At 54.5% G+C, this 19900-nt stretch overlaps 1 protein-coding gene across 1 annotated transcript in view; it reads right to left on the bottom strand.

Moving 5' to 3' along the window:
- Positions 1-19900, bottom strand: part of LOC140717682 (1-phosphatidylinositol 4,5-bisphosphate phosphodiesterase beta-3-like) — a 112639-nt gene that overhangs the window by 31418 nt on the left and 61321 nt on the right. Inside the window, exons 4-6 of the mRNA XM_073031324.1 lie at positions 3910-4050; positions 3603-3682; positions 718-771 (exon numbers count right to left, since the gene is read on the bottom strand). Of these exons, the coding sequence (XP_072887425.1) occupies positions 718-771; positions 3603-3682; positions 3910-4050 (275 nt within the window). The remainder of the gene's footprint in view (positions 1-717; positions 772-3602; positions 3683-3909; positions 4051-19900) is intronic.

Here is a 19900-nt window from a genome sequence, read left to right as displayed (position 1 = left end):
GACGAGGACGGAGGGGAGGGGGTATGGTAAGGGGGAGGGAGTGAAGTAGCAAAGGTCAGGGGAGGGGGTGAAGAGGGGGAAGGGAGGAAGGAAGGAAAGGAGATGGAAAGGAGAAGGGGAGGGAAGGAGAAGGGGAAGGGAGGGAAGAAGGGGAAAGGGAGGGAAGGAGAAGGGGATAGGGAGGGAAGGAGAAGGGAGATAGGGAGGGAAGGAGAAGGGGGAAAGGGAGGGAAGGAGTAGGGGAAAGGGAGGGAAGGAGAAGGGGAAAGGGAGGGAAGGGGGAAGGAAGTGAAGGAGAAGGGAGGGAAGGAGAAGGGGATGGGGAGGGAAGGAGAAGGGGGATGGGGAGGGAAGAAGAAGGGGAAAAGGGAGGGAAGGAGAAGGGGATAGGGAGGAAAGGAGAAGGGAGGAGGGAAGGAGAAGGGGAAAGGGAGGGAAGGAGGGAAGGAGGGGAAAGGGAGGGAAGGAGAAGGGGGATGGGGAGGGAAGGAGAAGGGGATGGGGAGGGAAGGAGAAGGGGATGGGGAGGGGGAGAAGGCGAGGGAGGAAGGAAAGGAGGGAAATGGGTAGGGGAGGGGAGATGGCCGAGGGGAAAGGGGGAGGGAAATGGCCGAGGGGAAAGGTGGAGGGAAATGGACGGGGGGGGGGGGGAGGGAAGAGAGATGGAGGTGGACGAGGGAGGGAGTGGGGACCGAGGTGCGGCCGGAAGCTACTCACTTCTTGACGGGGATGTGCCCGTCCTGGTTTACCTGAAGTTTCAGTTTGACATACCTGTGTGGGGAAAGAGGGACATGTGAAATCCTGGTCCCCATGGCGATCAATCTCCCCCCTCCCCAATGCTCTCAACCCCCACTACGCTCCCTCCTCAACAACAACCTCTAACCTCCCAACACGACCACTTTACACTACTATAAACTGTTTTGGTTCTAATTGCGATTTTTAGTTGGGGTAAACATAGCGTACGGACGATGTTTAATGTGTTTAATTTTCCGGTGGATTCAGCTACGTGCCCGAGATGGGGCTGAAAGCAGGCCTCTCCTTGGACCCGTGCAGCCGGCAGGAAACCCCACTCCGAGCCGCGGGCCGGATTTGCGGTCAGCAGAATCACCCCAGCCACCACCGGCCAGGGTTCGATTCCCGCCGACGCCTGTAAGGAGTTTGCACGCTCTCCCTGTGACCGTGTGGGTTTCCTCCCACGGTCCAAAGACGTACCGGTCAGGGTTGCTAAGCTGTGTTGGTGCTAGGCCCTCCCCAGCACAATCCTCGCTGATTCGATCAAGCAACACATTGCACTGTCCGTTTCCATGTACATCCGACAAATAAAGCTAATCTTTAATCTTTGACTTTGAGTAACTTCTTTTCTCCCTCCCTCTGCACATCGGGTGTACGACGGTCTCTCTCCTTAATGGGTTCTTCGTCTTGTGGCCAACTGCAAGGAGTCCAAACTCGAGGCTGCACGATGTGGGCACACTGATAATACTGTGGGCACTTCGACCTTTTTGGACCTCTTCCCACAGGGCACAGACAGACGTCATTTTCAAATCCCGAGCGGAAATGTCTCCGGATGTCAAGGGAATCGAGAGACGGGGTGCGAGCCCAAGAATACACCGCTGAGTGAGAGGATAATTCAGCTCCTGTCCCTCAGTATCACTTCCCCGAACAAGAAGCAGCGGCTCCACTTCCTGAGGAGTTTAAAGTGAGGCTCCCACTCTCCCCATGAATAAAGTATCTATCTATCTATCTATCTAACCGAATTTTACAGGAGCACCACTGAGAGTGTCCTGACAAGTTGCATCTCCACCTGGTCTGGGAGCAGCCGAGCATCGGACCGGAAGTCCCTACAAAGGACTGTGAGAACGGCCGAGAGGATCGTAGGGGTCTCCCTACCGTCCATCGGGGACATTTATCAGGAGCGCTGCGTACGCGGGGCCCTTAGTATTATCCAGGATCCCACCCGTCCATCCGGCATCCTCTCTGACTTTCTACCATCAGGCAGGAGACTCTGATGCATAAAGACAGGAATGGTCAGGATGGGAAACAGTTTCTTCCCCCAAGCCGATAGGCTTCTGAACTCCCTGCCGCATCGCATTCGAAGTGTCACCAGTTAATCTGTTCCGTACCTGACAATATTTAATATTTAAGCATCTAACTTCTGCAGATTTTATCCTTACTTTCTCAAGTTATCGTGTGTTATTTGTACTACTGTGCCTCTACAGCCTGGTCTGGGGAAATGTCTCATTTGATAACACGCATGTATATATTTAAATGACAATAAACTTGACTTGACATGGACCCAGTGGCCTCTGGTCCCTCTTTCCTGTGCAGTTACTGGTTGCGAACACCAGAGGGCAGACTGTGCACAAACATCACAGCCCCCTTCCCATAGATGGACTCTCCACACTTTCCCACGATTATACCAATAAAGGATACTTCCAGGGATGAATGAGAGATCTGGAAACAATTAAAGGACTGGGGATGGGAGGAGCGAACAGGAGGTAGAGTGCTGTGTGTTTAGCTGTGAATCCAAACCTCCCTCCACACCGTCCCATCACACACTCCCGGGGTCAGACACAGAGTGAAGCTCCCCCAACACCGTCCCATCACACACTCCCGGGGTCAGACACAGAGTGAAGCTCCCTCCACACTGTCCCGTCACACATTCCCGGGGTCAGACACAGAGTGAAGCTCCCTCCACACCGTCCCGTCACACACTCCCGGGGTCAGACACAGAGTGAAGCTCCCTCCACACTGTCCCATCACACACTCCCGGGGTCAGACACAGAGTGAAGCTCCCTCCACACCGTCCCATCACACACTCCCGGGGTCAGACACAGAGTGAATCCCTCCTTCGTTTCTCTCCCCCTCTCTCCATTTGTTCCCTCCTCTGCCACATCCCTCCCCTTTCTGCCTCTGCCAATTCCCACCCCACCACCCTCCACCAGGTTTCTCTCTACCTCCCCTCCCCCACCTCTCCCCCTCCTCCCCTTTCTCACTCTCACTGTCCCACCCCCTCTATCCTCTCCTCCCTGTCTCTCTCCCCTTTCTTGCTCCCTCCTCATCCTTCCTCTCTGCCCCCACCCCCCCTCTCTCTTCTTCCTTTCTATCTCTCTCACCCTCCCTTCCTTCCGAGTGGGCATGGCCAGAAGAATTGGATCAGCCTGTGATTAAATGGCAGAGCAGACTCGATGGGCCGAATGGCCCACTTGTGCTCCTGTATCTTATGGCCTTCTCCAACCCCTCTCTCACTCCCTTCACTCACTCCCTCTCTCCACCCCCGACCCTCGTCTCTGTCCTTACTGGGGCAAATGTGGTCAACAGCAGCCCTGTCCTGGTCTGGGGCGTTGCCCGTCGCTGCAGATCCTTCCTCTCCCGGGGGTGAGGTCTTTGGGGTGTCTGTAGCTCTGGGGGTTTATGGGTTCGTGCTCCAGCCCCTCCGTGCACAACTCCCCCCTCCTTTCTCAGCCCGGCCGGGTGTCTCCCCTCTGTCCAGCCTAGCTTTATCCCAGACCTCTTTCTCTTCCCCCCCCCCCCCCCACACCCACCCAAGGGCAGCGGGAGGCATGAAAGACCTGTGCCCACCTACCCACCCCCACTGCACTCACACTTTGTGGAGGAAGGTCTGCCGGGAGGCGTTGTGGGCGAGGATGTTGGTGGCCAGTTTGAAGAGCTCTTCAGTCCAGACCTGGGGAGGGACAGGAGGTGAGGGGGGGGGGGGGAGAGAGAGAGAGAAAAATTATGGCCAGTATCACACTATATCCTATGAAGAGGTAGCAATGTGCCTGGGGTGAAAGAAGGGGAGGAGGGGTAGGGAGTGTGAGGGAGGTGGGAGAGGAGGGAGGGGTGGAAGGGGTTGGAGGGAGGAGGGAGAGGGAGGGGGTGAGAGAGTAGGTTAAGGAGGGAGGAACCCACCTTGGCTGTCTCCTCCTGCATGGTGATGAAGTTGAGGAAGCTGACGTTCACCATGTCAGTCCCGTGGACCACCGTCACCGCCTTGCTCTCCGGTCGCTCCTCCGGCTTCCCGAATCCCAGCGGCTCCCGCAGCTTCAGGTCCTGCAACGGAGGCAACAGCGTTACCCCGGGGTCGGCGGGAGGGGGTGTGCAGAGAGAGGGCAAGACAGGGGAGGGAGGGCGAGAGAGGAGACAGGAAGATAAATGGAGGTGGGAGAGTAGGGAACAGAAAAGTGGAGGGAAGACGGGAGGTGCAGAGGATGGACGGGGGGAGAGGGGAAAGGGGAGGGGTGAGAAGTGAATGGATTAATGGGAGGGGGTGTGAGTGGGAGGGGGGGAGTGAGAGGGGAGGGGGTGCGAGGGGAGTGCGGGGAGGTGGGCAATATTTTTACATGCAGCTTGACTCCTCGCACTCTGCCTGTTTAAGGATTTTGTTTAAGTTGCGTTTGTAAAATCGGATTGCTCTTTTCCCCTGCGAGATGATGAATCCCAAGGCCACAGGCGGTGGTGTCGTTCGAGGCAGAGTGGGGAACAGGGCCCCCTCGGGCCGCGACGCACAGCAAACCGCCCACTTAACCCTGATCGCGGGACGGTCTACAACGACCGATTAACTGGTCGGTCTTCGGACTGTGGGAGGAAACCGGAGATCCCGGAGGAGACCCGGGCGGCCACGGGGTAGTCCGGTAAAAACTCCCAGCAGGCAGTGGGAGAACTGAACTTTGAACTCCAGTGCGCCACGCTGTAATGACGCCCAGCTGAACCCCAGCACGACTGTGGCCCCTCTGAACCATTCAGTTCTTGGCCCAACCTCCAACCAGCCTAATCTGTACCACGCGATGATCACTTCACACTGGAGTGGACTTTGTGCCCTTGCTTCTAACATCTCCATATAATTTACGATTGCGGTTTCCCCGTGAACACCGCTTATCTGTTGCTACGTGTTGCGAACCTGCAGTGGTACCGTTTTATCCTCTGGCGGGCGTAACAATAAAATTCGGAGTTTGCATATTCTCCCCGCCACCGCGTTGTCTCCTCTCTTCCGGATTCCTCCCACGCCCTGGCGAGGTTATCTATCCCCTGGTGTGGGGGCGAGCAGTGGAATCCGATGGGGAAGCGGGGGAGAACAAAATGGAATCGATGCAGATGGCCAGCAGGGACTCGACGGGCCGATCGGCCACTTCCTACACTGTACGGGCTTTGAAACGAAGGATTCCCCCCCCCCCAAGGTCTGCATCAGATCCACGTGACACGTGCGATGGTGAATCCCACAGCCTTTTCCCAGCAAGACCACTCCCCCGCCACATCCCTGGATCTCTCCATCCCTCTCTCAAGTGCAAGCTGAGGGGCGAGGCGTATATATTTAAAAAACACACACACAGGCTATTCAGCGCAACGTGTATGCTACAGAGACTTGGGTTCGATCCCCGCGGCCTCTGGCATCGCGTCTGTATGTGAGAGAGAGAGTGCGTGTACGAGAGGGAGTGAGTGACTCTGTATGTGAGCGCGGGCACACACAAGTCGCGTGTCTCAACGGCGTGTGCATACACACGCGTGTTGCCTGTCTCAGGCTACACACATCGCGACGATACGAGCTGTCGGGGGGGGGGGGGGGGGGGGGCTTCAATCGGCTGCCGTAAGTTGCCCTCAGAGCGAAATAGGCCTGATCGGGGACCTGAGGTCAGAGGTCTGCACTTACAGGAGGCACGAGGGCTGGTGACCACCTCCACGCCCCCCCCCCAAGCCCCCAGGTCAGCAAGTCCAGGGGTTGGAGGTCTGTATGAACCCAAAAGTCAAGGCCCAGAGGTCAAAGTGCAATGATCGGCAAGTCCTGAGGTCAATATCCAGAGTTCAGGGAAGTCTGGAAGTTGAAGACCAGAGGTCAAGGCCTGAAGAGCAAAGGTCAGAGGTTTGGGCAAGTCTGCTAACCCGGGCCGGGGACGGGAGGTTGAAGGCCTGATGTCTGGGAGTCTGAGAGTCTGGGCCTACAGGCTGGAAGTCGGAGGCCTGGAGTTGGCCTGTCCTTAGGCCCGAGGCCTGCCTGAGTGCCTCAGTGAGTGGGTGGGAGGGAAGAGAGGTTTGTTTTGTTACTGCTGCCACTGGCGTTGGCCCAGTGAGCATGGCGGACGTGCTACGTTGGCACGGCGACCCTCGTGGGCTTCCCCCAGCCCAGCCGTGGGTTGCATTGGCTCTTAGCGCAAATGGCGCACTTCACCGCGTGCTTCAATGTACACGGGGCGAATAAATCTGAGGGTGGGGCGGCCTCATTCCGTGTCTCAGGGGAATGAGGTCCTGGCCGACCCTTTTCCCCTCTGCAAAAACTTCTAATCCTTCGTTCCCGAGGATTTCGGGGGGGGGGGGGGGGGGGACTAAATTCACTTGGATCGACGTTCTTTCTCGTGGGTGTCATGGCTGCTGGTGGCTCGGCAGGCGAATTTGGGTGAATCAGCTCAAATGCTCCTTTCAAACCCTGGTAGCACGCTGAGTCACGCCAGACTTCGACGGTGGGGCCCTGCGCCAATCCCCACCCTGGTCCCCGCTAGCTTCTCGGGGTGGGGGAACCAGCTGCCCCACTGGTTACCACGGAGACAGAGAGCCAGCAACTCATTCCTGTGCCTCTCAGATTCAGAATCTTAATCAGATAATGTTGAAATTGGTTACGGCATGAGTGAGGCCTAATTTGTTGGAGTACCGTGCGCCGTTCTGCTCACCGACCTACAGGAAAGATATCGATGAGATTGAGCACATATTGAGCTTGTGAAGATTCAGCGTGACATCTAAAACTTTGAGAGACTTCTATAGATGTGTGGGTGAGGGAGTGTATTGACTGGCTGCGCCACAGCCTGGTATGGAAACGCCAATGCCCTTGAACGGAAAATCCTACAAAAAGTAGCGGCTATGGCCCAGTCCATTGTGGGTAAAGCCCTCCCCAGCATCCATCATCAGGGACCCCCACCACCCAGGCCATACTCTCTTCTCGCTACTGCCATCAGGAAGGAGGTACAGGAGCCTCAGGACTCACACCACCAGGTTCAGGGACAGTTACTACCCCTCAACCATCAGGCTCCTGAACCAAAGTGGATAACCACTCAACTTCATCTGCAATGTTCTCGATATTTATTGCTTATTTATTTATTATTTTGTTCTTTTCTTCTTCGTACTGTCAGAGTTTGTTAGCTTTTGCACGTTGGTTGTTTGTCCATTCTTTGCTGTGTGTAATTTGTTTATTGTTTATCACTATTGTTTATTTCGATTTACTGCGAATTCACGCGCGAAAATTAATCTCAGGGTCGTACATGGTGACACAGACATGCATTGATAATAAATTTACTTCGAATCTTTGTTGCCTGGAGCACGGAAGAAGAGAGGGGAGATTTGACAAGAGGTGTACAAAATTATGAGGGGTATAGATAGGGTATTTACAGGCAGGCTTCCTCCACTGAGGCTGGGTGAGACTCGAACTAGAGGTGTGGGTCAAGGGTGAAGGGGAACAGGAAGGGGAGCTTCTCCTCTCGAGAGTGGAGCGGGAGTGGAGGATGAGGGTCCGATTTCAGCATTTAAGATTGGATCGGTACATGGATGGGAGGGCTATGAAGGGCTATGAGTCAGGTGCAGATCAAGGGGACTGGGCAGAATAGTGGGTCAGCACGTATTAGGCGGGTCGAAGGGCCTATTTCTGTGCAGCAAAGCGTACGGTGAAATGCATCGTCTGCGTTAACTGTCAACACAAAGCAAAGCTGTGTGCTGGGGGCAGCCGGCAAGCACCTACGTAGCACGCCCGCAACATTCAGGAGAACAACACAAGCAGCAACGAGGCAGGCTGTTCTTCCACCGACCCACCCTCACAAAAAGCCCTCCAATCTCAGGACAGGGTGCCCCAGGGTCTCCAGTCCCTGTCCTCGGACTCCCAGACTCAGGGCCTCCAGTCCCTGTCCTCGGACTCCCAGACACCGGGCCTCCAGTCCCAGGACAGGCCACCCCAGGGTCTCCAGTCCCTGTCCTTGGACTCCCAGACACTGGGTCTCCAGTCCCAGTACAGGCTGCCTCAGGGTCTCCAGTCCCTGCCCCGTACTCCCAGACACCGGGCCTCCAACTGCAGGACAAGACGCCTCAGGGCCTCCAGTCCCTGTCCTCGGACTCCCAGACACTGGGTCTCCAGTCCCAGTACAGGCTGCCTCAGGGCCTCCAGTCCCTGCCCCGTACTCCCAGATAGCGGGCCTCCAACTCCAGGACAGGCCGCCTCAGGGCCTCCAGTCCCTGCCCCGTACTCCCAGATACCGGGCCTCCAGTCCCAGGACAGGCCACCCCAGGGTCTCCAGTCCCTGTCCTTGGACTCCCAGACACTGGGTCTCCAGTCCCAGTACAGGCTGCCTCAGGGTCTCCAGTCCCTGCCCCGTACTCCCAGACACCGGGCCTCCAACTCCAGGACAAGACGCCTCAGGGCCTCCAGTCCCTGTCCTCGGACTCCCAGACACTGGGTCTCCAGTCCCAGTACAGGCTGCCTCAGGGCCTCCAGTCCCTGCCCCGTACTCCCAGACACCGGGCCTCCAGTCCCAGGACGGGCCGCCGCAGGGCCTCCAGTCCCTGCCCCGTACTCCCAGATAGCGGGCCTCCAACTCCAGGACAAGCCGCCTCAGGGCCTCCAGTCCCTGTCCTCGGACTCCCAGACACCAGGCCTCCAACTTCGGACTTTTGGGGTTTGACTTTTGGGCCGTGACTTCCAAACTCACATGGACCTCCAGAACCTCTGGCTGCTCCCCCTCCCCCCTGAGAACGCTGTGGACCCCAATATGAGACACCCTGACCCCTGGTACCGGAGTGTCCTTCAGGTCTACAGAATCTCCTCTAACCATCGACACCCTCCCCACCACCGCTCTCCCATTTCCCACACTTCCTTTCCGAGCCACGGAACCAAATTTGGCTCCGGTCACCCTGGGAGGGTGCCTTTAAGCCGCGGGAAGTGCAGAGGAGATTCAAAAATTATTTTACGAGGGGCAGGGTGGCAGAGGGAGGTCAGGCAAGCTCGGACTTTGCCCAGTCGAGTGCAGGAGACTGAGGAGTGATCTCAAAGAGGTCCTCACTGAGGGGTCGGCAGAGGGAAGGGTGAGCAGTTTGAAGGTCCTGGGTGGAAACATCTCTGAAGATCCATCCTGGGCCCAACTTGTTGATGCCCTAGCGGCCTCTCAGACTCAAAGGCGGTCCCGTCGCCGATCGGTTGCGTGGCGGACTCCGTGCTTTGCGGCTCATAAGTGAGATCGAGGTCGCCGTGTCTGCTTACAGCTCCAGCAAATCCCTACCGTAGAGAGCATTGTAGCTGGTCTTATCGCTGACTCCACTGTGGGCAGCAGCGAGGACATCATTAAGGACCCCCACCACCCAGGACATGCCCTCTTCTCATTGTTACCATCAGGGAGGAGGTTCAGGAGCCTGAAGGCACACACTCAGCGATTCAGGAACAGCTTCTTCCCCTCTGCCATCAGGGAGGAGGTACAGGAGCCTGAAGACACACACTCAACGATTCAGGAACAGCTTCTTCCCCTCTGCCATCAGGGAGGAGGTACAGGAGCCTGAAGGCACACACTCAACGATTCAGGAACAGCTTCTTCCCCTCTGCCATCAGGGAGGAGGTACAGGAGCCTGAAGGCACACACTCAACGATTCAGGAACAGCTTCTTCCCCTCTGCCATCAGGGAGGAGGTACAGGAGCCTGAAGGCACACACTCAACGATTCAGGAACAGCTTCTTCCCCTCTGCCATCAGGGAGGAGGTACAGGAGCCTGAAGACACACACTCAACGATTCAGGAACAGCTTCTTCCCCTCTGCCATCAGGGAGGAGGTACAGGAGCCTGAAGGCACACACTCAACGATTCAGGAACAGCTTCTTCCCCTCTGCCATCAGGGAGGAGGTACAGGAGCCTGAAGACACACACTCAACGATTCAGGAACAGCTTCTTCCCCTCTGCCATCAGGGAGGGGGTACAGGAGCCTGAAGACACACACTCAGCGATTCAGGAACAGCTTCTTTCCTTCTGCCATCTGAATAGACATTGAACCCATGAATACTACCTCACTGTTTTTGCTCTTTATTTAATTTTATGTATTTAGTATTATCATTATATGCCGTGTCATTTGACATGGGCAATCTTGGCCCTCCATCTGGCTCTACTGTGAGAGTTTCTAATAAGCTCTTTTCTCTATCCGTGACCATGATTGTTCTTGGCGAATTCTTCCTACGGAAGTGGTTTGCTATTGCCTTTTTCTGGGCAGTGCCTTTACAGGACGGGTGAGCCCAGCCATTATCAATACTCTCCAGGGATTGTCTCCCTGGCATCAGTGGTCACAGAACCAGGACTTGTTATCTGCACCGGCTGCTTGTACGACCGTCCACCACTTGCCCCCATGGTTTCATCTGACCCTGCTCGGGGGGGGGGGGGGGGGGCTAAGCAGGAGCTACACCTTGCCCCAGGGAGACCTTCAGGCTAGCGGAGGGAAGGAGCGTCTTACACCTCTTTTGGTGGAGACGTATCTCCATCTGCCACCCAAATTTATAATAGTAAATATATTATATTTTTGACAAACTTCAATGGTGCATCACAGCCAGGTATGGAAACATCAATGCCCTTGAACAGAAAATCCTACAAAAGTAGTAGATTCAACCCAGTACAACACAGATAAAGCCCTCCCAACCATCTGTATGAAATGCCGTCGTAGGAAAGCAGCATCCATCATCAGAGACCCCCACCACCCAGGCCGTGCTCTCTTCTCACTGCTGCCATCAGAGACCCCCACCACCCAGGCCGTGCTCTCTTCTCACTGCTGCCATCAGGGACCCCCACCACCCAGGCCGTGCTCTCTTCTCACTGCTGTCATCAGAGACCCCCACCACCCAGGCCGTGCTCTCTTCTCACTGCTGCCATCAGAGACCCCCACCACCCAGGCCGTGCTCTCTTCTCACTGCTGCTGTCATCAGGGACCCCCACCACCCGGGCCGTGCTCTCTTCTCACTGCTGTCATCAGGACCCCCACCACCCAGGCCATGCTCTCTTCTCACTGCTGCCATCAGGGACCCCCACCACCCGGGCCGTGCTCTCTTCTCACTGCTGTCATCAGGGACCCCCACCACCCAGGCCGTGCTCTCTTCTCACTGCTGTCATCAGGGACCCCCACCATCCAGGCCGTGCTCTCTTCTCACTGCTGTCATCAGGGACCCCCACCACCCGGGCCATGCTCTCTTCTCACTGCTGTCATCAGGGACCCCCACCACCCAGGCCGTGCTCTCTTCTCACTGCTGCCGCCATCAGGGACCCCCACCACCCAGGCCGTGCTCTCTTCTCACTGCTGTCATCAGGGACCCCCCCCCACCCAGGCCACGCTCTCTTCTCACTGCCGTCATCAGGGACCCCCACCACCCAGGCCATGCTCTCTTCTCACTGCTGTCATCAGGGACCCCCACCACCCAGGCCATGCTCTCTTCTCACTGCTGTCATCAGGGACCCCCACCACCCAGGCCATGCTCTCTTCTCACTGCTGTCATCAGGGACCCCACCACCCAGGCCGTGCTCTCTTCTCACTGCTGTCATCAGGGACCCCCACCACCCAGGCCGTGCTCTCTTCTCACTGCTGCCATCAGGGACCCCCACCACCCAGGCCATGCTCTCTTCTCACTGCTGTCATCAGGGACCCCCACCACCCAGGCTATACTCTCTTCTCACTGCTGTCATCAGGGACCCCCACCACCCGGGCCGTGCTCTCTTCTCACTGCTGTCATCAGGGACCCCCACCACCCAGGCTATACTCTCTTCTCACTGCTGTCATCAGGGACCCCCACCACCCGGGCCGTGCTCTCTTCTCACTGCCGTCATCAGGGACCCCACCACCCAGGCCGTGCTCTCTTCTCACTGCCGTCATCAGGGACCCCACCACCCAGGCCGTGCTCTCTTCTCACTGCCGTCATCAGGGACCCCCACCACCCAGGCCGTGCTCTCTTCTCACTGCCGTCATCAGGGACCCCCACCACCCAGGCCGTGCTCTCTTCTCACTGCTGCCGCCATCAGGGACCCCCACCACCCAGGCCGTGCTCTCTTCTCACTGCTGTCATCAGGGACCCCCACCACCCGGGCCGTGCTCTCTTCTCACTGCCGTCATCAGGACCCCCACCACCCAGGCCGTGCTCTCTTCTCACTGCCGTCATCAGGGACCCCCACCACCCAGGCCGTGCTCTCTTCTCACTGCTGTCATCAGGGACCCCACCACCCAGGACATGCTCTCTTCTCACTGCTGTCATCAGGGACCCCCACCACCCAGGCCGTGCTCTCTTCTCACTGCCGTCATCAGGGACCCCCACCACCCAGGCCGTGCTCTCTTCTCACTGCTGTCATCAGGGACCCCACCACCCAGGCCGTGCTCTCTTCTCACTGCCGCCATCAGGGACCCCCACCACCCAGGCCATGCTCTCTTCTCACTGCTGCCGCCATCAGGGACCCCCACCACCCAGGCCGTGCTCTCTTCTCACTGCCGCCATCAGGGACCCCCACCACCCAGGCCATGCTCTCTTCTCACTGCTGCCGCCATCAGGGACCCCCACCACCCAGGCCGTGCTCTCTTCTCACTGCTGCCATCAGATACCCCCACCACCCAGGCCGTGCTCTCTTCTCACTGCCGCCATCAGGGACCCCCACCACCCAGGCCGTGCTCTCTTCTCACTGCTGCCGCCATCAGGGACCCCCACCACCCAGGCCACGCTCTCTTCTCACTGCTGCCGTCATCAGGGACCCCACCACCCAGGCCATGCTCTCTTCTCGCTGCCGCCATCAGGGACCCCCACCACCCAGGCCGTGCTCTCTTCTCACTGCCGCCATCAGGTAGAAGGTACAGGAGCCTCAGGACTCGCACCACCAAGTTTAGGAACAGTTATCACCTCTCAACCATCAGGAAGGAGGTACAGGAGCCTCAGGACTCACACCACCAGGTTCAGGAACAGTTATCACCCCTCAACCATCAGGAAGGAGGTACAGGAGCCTCAGGACCCACACCACCAGGTTCAGGAACAGTTACTACCCCTCAGCCATCAGGCTCCTGAGCAAAAGGGAACAACCACCCTCACAAACAAAGAGATAATCTGCGGATGCTGAAAATCCAGAGCAGAACTCACAAAGTGCTGGAGGAACTCAGCAGGCCGGGCAGCATCTGTGGAAAAGAGTGAACAGTCGACGGTTTGGGGCCGAGACCCTTCGGCAGGACACTCACTCGAGATGTTCCGACAACCAACGATCTCACCTCAAGGACTCTTTACCTCATGCTGCCGTTATTTATTGCTGTTTATTTATATTTGCATTTGCACAGTTTGTTGTCTTCTGCACTCTGGTTGATCTTTCATTGATCCCGTTTACAGTTACGATTCTATAGACTGGCTGAGGATGCCCACAGGAAGATGAATCTCAGAGTTGTACGTGGTGATGTATTTGTATTCTGAGAAAAATTACTTTGAACTTTGGTTATATATCTTACTGTAATTTGCAGTAATATGTATATATTGGACTGCACTCCTGCTGCAAAACAACAAATTTCACACCATCCATCAATAATTCTGATAAAATCATGAAGGGTGTAGACAGTTGTGAATGCCCACAGATAGTGAGAACCCTCACAGCCTTTCTCTCAGGGCTGGGGAGTCGAGAGCTAGAGGGCACAGGTTTTTCATTTTCAATCTTTTTTTATTGATTTAAAAAAATTAGAATCAATACAAGTTAGAGGAGAAGTTATATCAGATACATATTTCAATAAAAGTACAAAGAAAGGAATATAGACTGTCAAAATCATATATAGTATAGTATTGAGCTCAGATATAAAAAGAACCACAACTCCTCTTAACAATTCATAAAAAAAAGACTCAAAATTTCTACTGTTGAGAAAAAAAACCCCCACTAAACTAACCTAAAAGAAAAAAGACTGGGCAGTCCATTTGAGGATATAATTATTTTTTTAAAAAAAGGGAAAAGTCCTTCTGGTCAAATCTGAAACATCATGGAGAAGAAAAAGATTACCTAAAAAAGTAAAAAAGAATTTAAATCATATGAAAATATTGAATGAAAGGTGGCCGGGTTTGCTCAAATTTTACAGATGTATCGAACGTCCGACTTCTAATTTTCTCCAAGCTGAAACGCGACATAATGGAGGAGAGCCGGGGAAAAAACAATAGGCAGATGAGGATCTTTCCGATACAACAAAATAGCTCTCCTAGCCAGTAAAGTTGCAAAAGATACAATATGTTGAGCGGAAGCAGGAACTTTTCCTACTTCCTTCGGAGCGATCCCAAAGATTGCCGTAAGTGAATTAGGTTGTAGGTCCAAACCTATGACTTTTGATCTCTTTAATCCTTTTCACTCCTTATGGAGCATAGGACCTCAACAAAAGTCCTCCACTTTCCTGCGATCTCTAGCAGAAGTTTTTGCAGTCTCCCAAGTTTGGCCGGCGGCTTTCAGTTCATCCAAAAGCCTACGCCTCCAGGTTTGCTTTAGGCGACCTCTTCTTCTCTTCCCTTGTGGATTCCATTCGAGTGATTGTCGAGTGACATTCGACTGGCTCTTCCTCAAGGTGTGGCCGACCCATCTCCACTTCCTCCTCCTTATCTGGAATACAATGGGCTCTTGGTTTGCTCTCTTCCGTAGGTCTAGGTTTGACACTCTGTCGTACCACTTGAGGCGGAGGATCTGCCGGAGGCATTTGCTGAGAAAGGTCTGGATCTTGTTGCAGCTGGTGTTAGTGATTCTCCATGTTTCGGATCCATATAGCAGGATGGCTTTCACACTGGAGCTGAATATACGGAGCTTAGTTTTGACAGAGATGGCCGTAGATCTCCAAACAGGTCGCAGGGTTGTGAAGGCATGTTGGGCTTTTCCGATCCTTGCTCTGATGTCCTCAGCTGTACCTCCTGATTTACTGATTTTGCTTCCGAGGTAGGTGAGGTAGGTGAATTTGTCTACAATGTCTTTTGATAACATTCTAAAAACATCTCTCCAAAAATTATTTAACTTTATACAAGACCAAAACATACAAGTTAAGGTAGCCACTTCAGTGTTGCATCTATCACAGGTGGGATTTGTATTAGAAAAAATGTGCTAGTTTACCTTTTGACATATGCACCGCCTTGAACTGAATCGAGGAGTGACGGGTGCAAATAGATGAATTGTTAACTAAATGATAAATTTTATTCCACTGATCATCTGAACGTGACTCTCGAAGTTCCAATTCCCAAGCACGTTTAACCTTATCATTAGACATCGTTGGTAAATTCATGAGCTGTTTATATATAATGGCTATAAATCGTTTTTGGAATGGTTTAATAGGGTTGCGGGTTTAAGGTGGGAGGGGGGGAGAATTAGTCGGACCCGACTGGCAATGCTTTCACCCCGAGGGAGGTCGGAACGTGGAGCAAGCTGCCAGGGCTGTGGTTGGTGCGGTGCGGGACGGTAGCCCAGCCGTCAGCGTTTGCGCTTCACAGTGCTGGCGATCGGGGCTCGATTCCCGCCGCTGGCCGTGTGCAGTCCGTACGCCCTCCCCGTGACCGCGGGGGTCTCCACCCACAGCCCAAGGGCGCACAGGTTAGGGTTAGGAAGATGTGGGCGTGCTACACTGGCGCAGGAAATGTCGGAATGCGGCGGCTGCTGGCACAAGCGACGCAGTTCACCGCCTGTTTCGATACACGTGTGACAGACAATCTTCAAGTCTTTATCTTTCGATTAACACCATTTAAAAGGCAGTTGGATGGGTACAAGGTTAGGGAAAGGCTTAGGCCTGAGGGATGTCGGCCAAACGCAGGCAGAGTCATGGAAAAGGACAGCACAGAAACAGGCCATTTGGCCCATCTAGACAATACCGAAGCCGTTTAAACTGCCTGCTCCCATCAATCCGCCTCAGTCCTCCATACCCCTCCCATCCGTGTACCTGTCTAAACTTCTCTTAAATGTTGAAATCGAGCTCTCATGCACCACTTGTGCTGGCAGCTCAATCCACACTCTCACCACCCTCCGAGTGAAGAAGTTTCCCCTCGTGTTCCCCTTAAACTTCTCACCTTTCACCCTTAACCCATGACCTCTGGTTGTAGTCCCACCCAACCTCAGTGGAAAAAGCCTGCTTGCATTTACCCTATCTCTAACCCTCTTAACTTTGTATACCTCTATCAAATCCCCTCTCAATCTTCTATGTTCCAAGGAATAATGTTCTAACCTGTTCAATCTTTCCTTATAACTCAGGTCCTCCAGACCCGGCTACATCCTTGTAAAATTTCTCTGCGCTGTTTCAGCCTTGCTTACATCTTTCCTGTAGGTAGGCAGCCAAAACTGCACACAGTACTCCAAATTGGGCCTCACTGGTGTCTTACGCAACTTCAACAAAACATCCCATTTCCTGTACTCTAGCATCCCGCCTTCACTCAGTGTTTAAAGGGATATAGGCCAAATGTGGGCAAGTGGAATTAGCTGAGATATCTGGGTCAGTATGGACCAGTTGGGCCAAAGGGCCTGTTTCTAGGCTGTACAACCATCCAGACTAACGCAGAGGGCTCCTAACAACATTTTTAAATCACTTTTAATCTAGGTGGCAGAATAAAGTTCCCAGTGAATTGGCAGGTTTAAGGGGATCAGGACACAGATCTCCATGAGCTGCCGGGACTTCCAAACAAAGGAAGCGGCGGTTAATCAGCTCTCAAACAAATCCTTCCTAAGGCTAGCTGACTAAAACCGCCAACAATACTCCCAATCACAAACAAGCGAAAGTCCGCAGACGCTGGAAATCCAGAGCAACACACACACACACAAAATGCTGGAGGAACTCAGCAGGCCAGGCAGTGTCTGTGGAAAAGACCACAGTTGACGTTTCAGCCTTTGGCAGGACTGGCAGAACACTCCCAAACACGGCCATCACTGATTGATGTCCGATTCCTGCCACTGCCTGTCAGGAGTTTCTACGTTCTCCCCGTGACCGCGTGGGTTTCCTCCCACAGTCCAAAGACGTACCGGTTAGGGTTAATAAGCTGCAGGCGTGCCACGTTGGTGTCAGACGCTTATGGGCTGACCCCCTCCCCCAGCCCAGCGTATTCCTCGCCGATCCGACTTGTGGACACATTTCACCGCGTTTCGATGCGATAAAGCTAACGTCTCTCGTTAATCCAAACGCTGAACGCAAGAGGTTCTGAGGACGCTGGAAATCCGGAGGAACGCACACAAAACGCTGGAGGGACTCAGCAGGTCAGGAAAGGAATAAACGGTCGACGCTTCGGGCCAAGGTCTACCGTCGGGACTGGAAAGGAAAGGGGGGAGGTAGGTGGACACCAGAGCCTCCCAAAAGCCAGGACAATACTCCCAGCGCGGTCTCACCTGAAGACCAACTTCGTCCTGTGTTCAAAGCCTCCCGTGACAAAACCCGGCAGATTATCTCCACCGCTTGCTACGCTACACCCCAACATCAGAACTACCCCATCTCTCTCTGTTTAGGTCTTTTGTTCCCTCTAAACATTTTTTTTTGGGCCGTGGACTGCCACCATTAATCAAGGGGTCTGCAGGCCCCAGGTTGGGAAGCCCTGCTCCGCACCAAAGATGGCTTCCCAATTTTTCCAGTGCTCTGTTTCCGACGCCACCATCATTCCCACTCACTCAGCCCCTCTTCCTTAATCATTCCCTTTGCTTCTCGGACAGTGTGGAGGCTTTGCAGAGGATGGACAAGAGAGGTTTTTCGTTCTCATCAACAACTCTACAGTTAACACTTTTTCAATGTCCTGGATCCTGGCCTCTTTACTTTGCAGGATCTCGAATCTCCTTAAGGTTGTTTATAGCCGGGGGCTGGCAATGGGGACCAGCTCCCACTCTCTATTAAATGCTCCCAATGGCGTGCGTTTCAAACACCCCTGACAACCAGGCCCAGCTCCTGGACTTCACGTGTGGCTTAGCTACTAAGCCCGGCGGAACCGCTTCTACTGACAGAAGCGGGTTACTGGAGCCTTAAAACCCGTCGCTTCGGGTAGATGGGGCTCGTCAGCCGCGGTTGGCAGGCCATCCAGTTGCTTCTTTTCGACCCTTGTGGGGCATCGGGTGGTATTTCTCCCCGCCTCCGTAGCATTTGACAGTTTTTTAAAAAATGAGGCCAAGTTGCTAGCTCAACGTCCAACCTGGCGGGGGTGGAGAGCGGGAGAGCGTGCAAGGAGCCGGCGGGATTCGAACGCGGGGGCCGCTCGCGGCCAAGTCCAGTGCCGATGACTGGCCAGCTGGCAGCTCATCTAGGGGTAGGAAATCTCTGATCTCAAACCTCCGCTGCCTTGCGGCTGTACCCGCTCACGGCACAGGATTCGGGAGTGAACCCCGAGAGAAAATTCTGGAGCTGGATTCCCTAAGGGCGCTGCTGGTGCCAAACTGTATCGGTGTCTGCCGTTCCTTTGGGTTCATCGTGTTGAGGGGGAGCTCGCTACACGGGGAACAGCTTGCCCTCCATATCGTTCTACCCAGGCTTACGAATCTAGACAGCTAAGACGCAACATCCATGGTCGACTCCCACCAACAGAGGGAGCCTCACTTGGGAGGCTCTACCATTAACAAAAAGGCTCGACAGAGAAACTTTCTGAGAATGATCCCGGGGATGAAAGGGTTAACATGTGAGGAGTGTTTGTTTGGTGGCTTTGGGGCCTGTACTCACTGGAGTTTAGAAGAACGAGGGTGGGGGGGGGGGGGGAATCTCACTGGAAACTATCAAATATTGAAAGGCCTAGATAGAGTGGACATGGGGATGATGTTTCCAATAACGGGGGGGGGGGGGGTCTTGGACCAGAGGGCACAGCCTCAGAAATAGAGGAACACAGACAAGGAGGAATTTCTTTGGCTACAGGTTGGTGAATCTGAGGAATTCGCTACCACAGATGGCTGTGAAAACCAACTCATTTGGGTATATTTAAAGCAGAGGTTGACAGGTTCTTGATTCGCCAGGGCGTCAAAGGTTGCGGGGAGCAGGCAGGAGAATGGGGTCGGGAGGGATAGTCAGTCAGCCGCGATGGAATGGCGGAGCAGACTCGATGGGCTGAAAGGCCCCATTCTGCCCCTGTGCCCCACGGGAAGAACACGTACTAATCCTTCCGTGCACTCATCCCCCGTGCTCTGAAGTGACTTGCCCAACATCCTCCCTCAAATTGTGCAATTTCAGCACGCCCTCGCTCCATTCCACAGCGTCGGGTGAGAGAACATAAAGAGCATTACATCACAGTACAGGCCTTTCGGCCCGCAATCTTGTGCTGACCTTTTAACCTACTCCAAGATCAACCTAACCCTTCCCTCCCATATAGCCTCCATTTTTCTGTCATCTATGTGTCTGTCTAAATCACTTAAGCATCCCTAATGCTACCATCACGCCAGCAGTGTGTTCCTGGGGAAAAGTCATGGAGCAAAGAATATTCCAATCCCAGCCCAGTGACGGATCCCAGTCCAGCCCGGGACCCTTTGTTTAAAGCAGAAAAGTGAGGAAGTCCGCAGACGCTGGAAATCCAAAGTGTCACGCACAAAACGTTGGAGGAACCGGGCAGGTCAGGTGGCATCTAAGGGAAAGAGTACGCGGTCGACGTTTCGAGCCAGAGCCCTGACGAAGGGTCTCGGCCCGAAATGCCGACGGTTCACTCTTTCCCACAGATGCCGCCTAGCCTGCCAAGTTCCTCCGGCGTTTTGTGCGTGACCCTTTGTCTAAGGGAGGGCTGGACGCAGTCCAGAAGAGATTCCCCAGACTGGTTCGGTCCTGAGGCGATGTGCCGTCCAGTTACACAGGCCATTCGGCCCGACTCATCCATGCCGACCGGGATCCCTCTCTAAACTTGTCCCCAAAAAAGATTTGCTTTGCTTGGGACAGCAGGAGGGCGCAGCGGTTATCCCGACACTATCGCAACTCAGGACGTCAGAATTCAGAGTTTAATTCCAGCATCCTCCA

This window comes from Hemitrygon akajei, chromosome 28 (assembly GCF_048418815.1).
Source record: "Hemitrygon akajei chromosome 28, sHemAka1.3, whole genome shotgun sequence".
Lineage (NCBI taxonomy): Eukaryota > Metazoa > Chordata > Chondrichthyes > Myliobatiformes > Dasyatidae > Hemitrygon > Hemitrygon akajei.
Note: the sequence above shows the minus strand (reverse complement) of the source record. Positions and strands in the feature narration are given on the sequence as shown.